Here is a 10,497-nt window from a genome sequence, read left to right on the forward strand (position 1 = left end):
GACCAATAATACTGACAGTAATTGTTACATGCAATTATTAACGATTTGTTTCCTTACTCTTAATCATAAATATAATACTGGTATTTGATTTTCTACCAAATCAACCATACATACATTTACTGTGTACACGTTATATATGTTTCCACAATATGTTATGACATTTGAAAAAATCATACATTTATTTAATTTTCATATATACAATTTTGCTATGGTCCTTCACCTCAAAATGCTTCCTAACACACTAATTTTCACCATCTTACTAGTCCTTTTTGTGGCTTCTTATCCTCCTACTAAGGGCCTAAAAGCACCATTGATCCCACCATTGTCTCCTAAATCTCCATTCTACACTCAAATCCTCGAAGCCAACAACATCTCAACAACAGCAAAAAATATCACCTTAGATCGAAACCACTACATGACATGGTTTCTTTCAAGATTATCGGTATCCCCAAACGAAAAAAGCCAATACTCCTTTAAAAAAGATGCAGGCGAGCATGTAATGAGCATGTATTTGGGTAAGCCAAAGCAATTGATGCATGCCAGTTTTGACACAGGAAGTGGTATAACATGGTTCCAATGTAACAATCGTGCATACAAATCGAAGTTTCCGTGGTATAACCAAACGCAATCAGTCACCTATAGCACCGTTAGGTGTAGTAATAAGCAATTGTGCGACACTGATGCCAACAGAGCTGTCAGAGGTTGCGATGACTTAGGAGATATTTGCGAGTTTAAGATAACATATAAAGATGGTACTAATGCTTATGGAGAGATGGCTACGGAAGACGTCACATTTGATTGGCCTAAAGATCATGTGTTGGTACAATACATGTTTGGATGTAGTTGGGACAACAGCATCAAATGTATGGGGATCATAGGTACGTGCTCTGCAATCCCAATTTAAGCGCGTATAATATATATATACTCCCTCTGTTTTTAAATACTTTCTCCGTTTTTTTTATTATTGCACCATAGAAGTTAGGTACAAATATTTTGGTAGTGGAAAAAAGTAAGAGAGAAAAAGGTAAAAATACAAAATTGTCCATGCGACATATTGATAAATTTAAAAAGTAAGTGTGAAAAAGCAAGGGTATGTTGGGTATTTGTAGTGTGAACAGAAATATTTTTTTACCTAAACAGAAAATGGTGCAATATTTGTGAAACTTCCTAAAAAGGCAAGTGATGCAATAATAAAAGAACGGAGGAAGTATATTTTTTAATGAGAAAAAAAAAGCCCGCATTTGGAGGTTCGGACCGGACCGAACTAGGCTTGAGATTCCGGACCAACTTGTTTTTGAGGTTTGGACCACCCAAATTAGGCTTTACAAGCTTATATTTGAGGTTTGGACTAGTCTGAATTATACTTCCTCTATTTTTATTTACTTGCGTCAATTCTGTGTTACAAATTTGTCAGTCCATAACTTTAACAACAGTTTTATCTTTAATTAAAAAATTTAAACTTTATTAAAAAAAATTAATAAAGTAAATACTCCCTCCATTTTTAAATAATTGCTTCACTTTTCTTTTTCGGCCGTTTTTAAATACTTGATCAATTTTCTTATTTGAAAAGTTTTTACATATTAAATTAATTTTCTCTCACCTAGTAGAACCACCATGATCATATTTTATTATTTTCATATTATCTTTCCTCCAATTCTCCCCACTACTTTTTCTTTTACAAATTTTATTCTTCCACTTACCTCACTACTTGCATATTTTATTACTTTTTTCAATTTTCTCCTAAAACTCCTCGTATGGAGAAATTGAGCAAGTATTTAAAAACAGAGGGAGTATTAGTATAAGTTCCAAAAGGTAATTGAAGTTGAGCTTTGAATATTGTACACTATTGAAATGGTACACGGATTGGTTCAATTACCCAAAAGGCCCAAAAGTCTAATCCGACTTTTGAAGAGTTAAACCTGTTTGTGTCCACATGAAATACGGAGTACTTGGAATATCCATATGTATTAGTGTATTACTTTTGCTTTGTATCTCCATATTTTTAGTAAATTAGTATATAAACATTCTTTAATTAGAATTTAAATTTTTATATTTGTAATTTTCAATATGTAGGATTCTATATATTTTGTTTTTTAAAATTAGGAAATTTTGACAATTACCACCTTCTGTTATGTCCATTTTAGCAATTACCACCTTGTATTTTTTTTTTTTTTTTGAAAATTATCACCTTCTACTTTCAAAAACATCAAAAGTTACCACCTTCTTGCCCCCCAACTACCACATGACGTCATTTTGGGCTCATTTTTTCCCTTCCCTCCCTATTTCCCTCACATTTCTCATTTTTATTTGGATTCTCATCTCCCCTTTCACTTTTTTTCCCCCAAACCACCAATAATTGTTCGTCAATTTTGATTTGGAGGAGTGAATTGAAGTGTTTTTTTATTGTTTTAGGGGAAAAAAGTGAAAGGGGGGATGAGAATCGAGTTAGGAATGAGAAATGTGAGGGAAATAGGGAGGAAAGGGAAAGAATGAGACCAAAATGACGTCATGTGGTAGTTGGGAGACAAGAAGGTGGTAATTTTTGATGTTTTTGAAAATACAAGGTGGTAATTTTCAAAAAAAAAAAAAAAAATACAAGGTGGTAATAGCTAAAATGGACTAAACAGAAAGTGATAATTGTCAAAATTTCCTTAAAATTAAGATTTCATATAACCATTTTTTCCTTAAAGATTAAACACTTAAAGTAACTAAAGTATAATTAGTGTCCAAAATTAAAACATGTCAATTTAAAATTTGACGTAAATGAAAAAACTGGTAAATTCAGGTGCATCCAACAATAAGTATGCTCTACCAAAGCAACTATACCCAGATGATCCCAAGTTCTCATACTGCATTTCAAGCGACTTAAAAGCCACCAACGCCGTAATGTTTGGTCCTGATGCAAACCTCAAAGGCGACGTCGTAAACATGTTACAAAACGACTACGATGACAGCTACTACATTGACGTTTACGGCATCAAAGTGAACGGAGAGCACTTAGCCGTGGAACCATCAGTATTCCAAATGTCGGAGTCAGGACAAAAAGGCTTCATCATAGACTCGGGCACCACCCTAACAGAGCTAACCTCAAAAGCTTTCGACGTCTTAAAGAAGAAGATTGAGGAGTTACGTGGTCCTCCAACAGAGTACTTCGTTTTCGAAATTTGTTATGACAGTGGAGTAAAGTCTGAAAACAATTGGTGGCCATGGAAGAAGAGGCCTATTATCGGAATCGACATTGGTAATTCATTGTTTGAGTTTGAGGAGAGTAAATTGTGGCGGATTATGGCCTTCTCTAATGGAAATAAATTGGAGTGCTTACAAATAGTTAGAACAAAGTCATTGTTAAACATTCTTGGAAATCAGCTTCTTTTTGATGTCAATGTTGGGCATGATCCTAATAATAATCTCTTGTTTTTACAAAAGACAACATGCCCTACCATGTAATAAATTAGTTTGAATAATGAATAATGTACCAATATATTATTATCTAATGTAATGTTTTGATTTAATTTTGAGTTACTTGATTACAAATCGTGATTGTTGAAACTTGGGTAATAATGTAATAATGTTGAAGCTAAGTTTTATTTCCTATAATCATAGTTAGGCCCCGTTCACTTCACCTTATTTTTTATGAACTGAAATTATTTTTACTGAAACAAAATTATATTTACTGAACGTATTTTTACTGAACTGAAATTAATTTTATTGAACTGAACTTATTTTTACTTAATTATTTTTTTAAGGTGAAGTGAACCGGGCCTTACTAAATAATTAAACATTTAAGATTAGGGTGCGTTCTATTCATCTAATTTTTATTTTCTAAATTTACCGATTTTATAAGAATTTATTAACCCTTATTAGAACTTATTTTAGTTATAAGTTAACTTATCTTATCTAAACTTATTAACCCTTATTTAAACTTATTTTTCCTGAAATAAGGTGAACAAATTAAGGCCAAGTAGTAATCGAAACACTGTGTGAGTAATCATGGTCCATGGATGATCGGGTGGTATGGGTTTTTGGTGGAAGGATTTGGTCATTTGGATAATAATACTTTTGATTCTATTAACTTTATTTTATTCTAAATACAATTCATTAAAAAACATCTGACATTAGGCAAAATTGAAATCACAATCTTCCATGCAATATCAAAATACATACAGTAATATAATCTGACTACAATATCCTAATTTTTCTATTAATTAGATTTATGCTTCATATAGAACCAACAAATATATAATCTACAATTAATTAATGACTAAAAACATAGAGCATGATATCATATAGCTAATTAATTAATCTACAATTTAGCGAATTCAAGAGACAATTTTAAGGCTTTTGAAAATTAAATGGGGGAAAATATATGTAAAAAGAACATTTTTAGATATATAAATGTCCATGCACTATTATAAGAGTTTTGTTAACCATTTTATAATTAAGGTAGGATAAAAGTATTGTGTAGAACGGACTCACGTGAGTCCAATCATACAAAAAGAAAATTTAATTGTTATAAATTAAATAATAATGGTCAGATATTAGATAATAATTATCAGAAATTAGATAATAAGTGTCAGAAATTAGATAATATTGGTCAGGTATTAGATAATAAGTATCAGAAATTAGATAATATTGGTCAGATACTAGATAATAAGTATCAGAAATTAGATAATAAGTGTCAGAAATTAGATAATATTGGTCAGGTATTAGATAATAAGTATCAGAATTTAAATAATATTGATAAGGTATTACATAATATTGGTCAGGTATTACATAATATTTTTCAGACATATATACCCTGTAAGTTTTGTTGAAGTTTCTGGAGGAATCAGACCACCAAAAGTATTATTGGAGGAAAGAAGTCGATAATTAACAACATCGACCGTCTTCATCAATCTCTATTAATGGTGAAATGGCGACAAAGATTAAAGAAGTGTATACAGAAAAGACAGAAAGAGGTGCAACAATGGCAAAATAAGAAGAGAGAACAAAGCCAGGAAAACCAGCAAAATTGTTAAAATAGCTTAAAAGAGGTGCAACAATGGCGAAATAAGAAGAGGGAGAATTAGAAGAAAACCAACAAAATTGGAGGAAAGAAATTGATTACAACATCAACCGTCTTCAATCTCTACTAATGGTGACAAAGATTAAAGGATTTGGGAATGGCGGCGAAAGCGGATGGTGGAATGGGCTGACTTGGGTGGGGGATGATTGTCTGCATTATAAACTGGACTCATGTGAGTCCGTTCTACACAAAACCTTCTACATAGTAATATATACTCTGTATATTTTATTTATATAAAATTATCAGTATCCATACCTATATACGAAATATTTGTGTTGTATACTATATTTAATCAGTTGTTGGTAATATATATGACTATTATATATTATATAGTTTTTGGCACAATGCTTAACTTAGGAAAATATATGTTCTGGTAGGTCAAATATAAGGTTATTATTGTGTCTATAGATTGAATGAGTGCGACGGGTAAATAAAACATGTATATATTAGATTGATTGTAGCTACTGATGCGAATGGTATGATAAGAAAATTTTAGTTTTTTCTCAACGGGAGATATAAATAAATAAGTCCACTTCTTATATAGCTATGTGGAGTATTATTCAATTATTTTTCAATTAATAAAATAACATTATAAAAAATTAAAAGAAATTCAAATAACATAAAATACTATTCAAATAACGTTCCTTTAACTTTTTTTTTTTATTGACAATTAGTAACCAAGTCCTTTAATAGTAAATGAATTACCTTTGTTTTTATTTTTATTTTTCCTACGGGTTTAATAATTTGATTTATAAATCGTGCATCGCACGGGCACTATGCTAGTTAATGACTAAAAACATAGGGCATGATATCATATAGCTAAATAATTACCAAATACGCAGTTATCATTTGAGCTCTCAAAAGTTGACCCAACTCGAAATACCGACTCAAACCCGATTATAAACCAAACCATCTGAACCCGAAAAAATGGTGACCTAAACTCGACCTGACCCGACTTAAAACCAACCCTAGACCCGAGTTAATCCAAGTATGTGAGACCCGAACCCGAACATGACTGGTCTGAAGATGATCCGACCCGAATGTAACCCGTAAATTATTGACCTGAACCGAACCTAACTTGAACCGAAATTGACCCAAACTCGTTTTAACCCGTCAAAACCCGAATTTAACCTGACTTGTTACTAACCTTTACCTGAATTCAACCCGACCCGTTTCTAACCGACCCGAATTTAACCAACCTGTTACAAACCCGATCCGAAATCAACCCGACTAGTTATTAACCTGACCTAAATTCAACCCGACTTGTTATTGACCCAACCCGAATTTTACCAGACCTATTACTAACCCGGCTAAAAAATTCAACCCGATCTGTTACTAACCCGACTCAAAATCAACACGACTTGTTATTAACCCGACCTAAATTCAACCCAAATTGTTCCTGACCCGATTTCAAATCACCTTAAATGCAATTTAGACCACCTTATTATTGTTGATCAAAGCATTTTGTCTAGGGAGACCAAGTCAATCCAGGTCAGTAAAAGAAAGGAGCATCATCCTCAAATTTAAGAGTTAAATATAGTATATATTTGTTGTATGGTCAAAGGAGATAATTATCTTCCTAAATTAAAGACTATAGTTCCCTAGTATATTGCCATATATATTATAGTCAAAGGAAATAAGTAGCTTGATATAAATGATAATTATCTATTTATATTTAGTTGAAGACGAATATGACCTGACTTGGAAATGACCCGACCTGATTGTAACCTGCAAATTATTGACTTGAACATAACCCGACTTGAATCCCAGAATGACCCGACTTGGAAATGACCCAACCTGATTATAACACGTAAATTATTGACTTAACCTGAGAATGACCTGACTTGAAAATGACCCGACCTAATTATAACCCGCAAATTATTGACTTGAACCGAACCTGACTCAAACCCGAGAATGACATGACCTGATTATAACCCGCAAATTATTGACTTGAACCGAACCCGACTCGAATCCGAGAAATACCCTAACCCATATTAACCAGTGAAAACCTGAATTAAACCCGACCTATTGTTCACCCGACCCGAATGAATGTAACCTGACCCAAACCCGATAAGAAGTATGGCCCGACGTGACCCGACTCAAGCATGACCCAACCCAAACCCGACGCACATAGGTTATGGAATTAATCCGAATTGACCCGAACCACTCTTACCGACCCAAACCTGACCCATTTACCCAAATTGACAGCTCTACCCAAAACCTCCAAAATTTCTCAAAAAGCGTGGATATTAGCCTTTAATTTTGGAATTTTTTGACTTTTTTTAACCCGGAAATAAAAATTGCCGAAATTTTTACCATGGTCTCTAATACCCTCCAGGAGTCCAATTGGCTGGGTGGAACCATCCAATTTGCCTTTAAATGACCAATTTAGCAATTTACATCTTGCACCGATATCATTAACTCAAGCCTACCACGGACATTTATGACAACATATAATGATCATATATGGTTCCAAACGGAATTATATGACCCTAGATGTATCCCCTAAAATCTCAATGCTTTTCGACACCAGGCCTCAAAACATTCGAAATTTCTCAAAAAGCGTGGATGGAACCATCCAATTTGCCTTAAATTTTGGAATTTTTCGACTTATTTTCGCCTGTGAATAAAAATTACCGAAATGTTTACCATGGTCCCTAATACCCTCCAGGAGTCCGATTAGGTGGGTGGAACCATCAATTTGCCTTTAAATGGCGAATTCACCAGTTTTGAACTTGCACCGATCTCATTAACTCAAGCATACCACGAACATTTATGACAACATATAATGATCATTTATGTTTTAAAACAGTATCATATGACCCGAGATGTATCCCCTAAAATCTCAAAGCTTTTCGACATTAGGCCTAGAAACCTAAAAAATTCTCAAAAAGCATGTATATTAGCCTTCAATTTTGGAAATTTTTGACTTTTTTTCGCCCAAAAATAAAAACTGCCGAAATGTTTTTCATGTTACCTAATACCCTCCGGTAGTCCAATTGGGTGGGTGGAACCATCCAATTTGCCTTTAAATGACCAATTTACTGGTTTACAATGTAACTTGCATAGATTTCATTAACTGTAACACCCCCGATTTACTAACTAATAATACATAAGAATAAAAGGAAAAATAAACAACATTTGAATAAAATTGCGAAAGCATACACCTAAATCAGAAGTATTACCACCACAGTCGACAATCTGTCAAGTGAAGACTTACAAAATCCCAATAATTACAACCCAATAATCTAGGTGAGCTATTTATACAACTTTACAAACTGGTTACAACATACTAATCAAAACACTTGAGCTCCTTTAGCTACAATCACTTGTTAAACCTGCTTAAAAAATCTTGACTTCTCACCATTAAGGACAAATTCCAAAATAGATCGTCGCAGGGCTACCATAAGAAAATAACATGGCCGCAAACACAAGTAACACAACAAATTAACACACACATGTTATATAAAAGCTGAGTAATCATCACATATCAGAATACAGAAAAAAAAAATAAAAAAATAATTAACACTACTAGCTCATTTAAACAATGTAGTTCAAAACAACATCACACATATATACCTTAAGGCAAAAATAATTATATACTCTGAAAATAACCTTTATCAACTCAACCTCAAATAGTAATACGATCTTTTACTCAATTAACTCATCCGTCCCATAAGTGTGTCACGCTCTTTGTTTTATACCTAGCCTTGGACATGAGTAATTAGATATATAAATAAACAAACAAGTATAAAAACTTGAATACTCCCAATAACTAGAAAACACCTTAAACCAGACCACATATGGGTCGAATCCCACTGTAGGGGACCATAGAAAAATAAATAATAAAGATTGTATCTCATTCTTAACTCATGATTATCACCCGCTTACCAACATGCCAAGGACTAAGGTATACAACGTTGAGCCTTAGACCAAGAACAAAATAATAATTCATGTACCTTTTGATCTCATATATCGATTAAATAATCATTCATAAACTAATTGATTATATCTCAATAATGGCACAGATTCCCAAATAACATAACCATTCGATTCATAAATATCTCAACTCTTAGGGTAATAATTCTAGCACCCAAAATAATTAACTCACAACCCAAAAATAATACTCTGCATTAATAACCCTAAAACCTCAATAAAACAATACTTCCTATAGCAACAACATTAAAACCCTAAAAATAATTGTAAATTTAATTATATACAACAAAAATAATATGATATTAAAATCAAATCATATAAGACCACGCACTTATATAAATGTAAATCTTGATCATATAAATAACAAAATTATAAATTTTACACATGATAATACAAAATACAAACAATACAACAATAATTAATAATTAAACAACTTCGGCAAAATGCGTGTGATTACCTTTGCAACACCAAATCACGAGTAATGTCGATCATTGAATTTAGGAAAAGGTTAAAAGAATTTAAACAAAATTCATCATTATCAATAATGAAGAATTGACTATCATCTCGCCGCTTTGTACGTTATAAATTTTTTAATTTTTTTTGTAAAGGGGTTTAAATAGTTTATGTACTCTTTAAATTGTACAATGCTATTGAAACAAAATAGGGTTTTATAACTTTTCGAACTCTAAAATAAAAGTATGAAATAAGAAAAGTTATTTAATAAATAAAAATAAATTATTTTTTAAATAAAATATATTATATAAAATCATTAAATAATCGGGTATTAAGATCTATCCTCCTCAAAACAAGTTTCTTCCCCGAAACTTAAAATATAAAATTTTAGGTTATTATAATTTACCATCCTTAAAACAAGTTTCATCTCGAAACTTACAATAGAAAAATAACTTACTAGTAATTTTGAAAGAAAGTAAAAACTAAATCAAACTTTTCTTTTTTAAAAAATATAGAGTACTAAAATATTAGGGGTATTAGTATTACATTAGCTCAAGCCTACCACGAAAATTTATGACAACATATAATGGTCATTTATGGTTTAAAACAGTATTATATGACCACGAGATATATCCCCTAAAATCCCAAAGTTTTCGACATCGGGCCCAGAAACCTCAAAAATTTCTCAAAAAGCGTGGATATTAGCCTTCAATTTTGGAATTTTTTGACTTTTTTTTTCACCTGAAAATAAAAATTGCCGAAATGTTTACCATGGTACCTAATACCCTCCGGTAGTCCAATTGGATGGGCGGAAACATCCAATTTGCCTTTAAATGGCCAATTTATATTACTGGTTTACAACTTACACCGATTTCATTAACTAAGACCTACCACGAACATTTATGACAAAAAATAATTATCATACATTTTTCCAAACGACATTATGTGACCCCGAGATGTATTCCCTAAAGTCTCATTTCTTTTCGACACCGGGCCTCAAAACCTCCAAAATTTCTCAAAAAACGTTGTTAATTAGCCTTCAA

General features: G+C 32.2%; 1 protein-coding gene across 1 annotated transcript; it reads left to right on the plus strand.

Moving 5' to 3' along the window:
* The first annotated feature begins 208 nt into the window (after window positions 1-208).
* Window positions 209-3,447, plus strand: LOC145637105 (protein ASPARTIC PROTEASE IN GUARD CELL 1-like). The gene is made up of 2 exons (XM_081688614.1): window positions 209-878; window positions 2,786-3,447. Exons 1-2 carry the CDS (start codon window positions 209-211, stop codon window positions 3,445-3,447), a joined length of 1,332 nt encoding a protein of 443 aa, XP_081544740.1.
* The last annotated feature ends 7,050 nt before the right edge of the window (window positions 3,448-10,497 follow it).

This window comes from Chenopodium album, chromosome 1 (assembly GCF_948465745.1).
Source record: "Chenopodium album chromosome 1, dcCheAlbu1.1, whole genome shotgun sequence".
Taxonomy (NCBI): domain Eukaryota; kingdom Viridiplantae; phylum Streptophyta; class Magnoliopsida; order Caryophyllales; family Amaranthaceae; genus Chenopodium; species Chenopodium album.

Bases quoted from the DNA above. Each gene is read 5' to 3' on its own strand.
- LOC145637105 (XM_081688614.1), top strand. From the start codon at position 209: ATGGTCCTTCACCTCAAAATGCTTCCTAACACACTAATTTTCACCATC. The intron at 879-2,785 runs GTACGTGCTCTG...TGGTAAATTCAG, and splicing joins CAAATGTATGGGGATCATAG to GTGCATCCAACAATAAGTAT.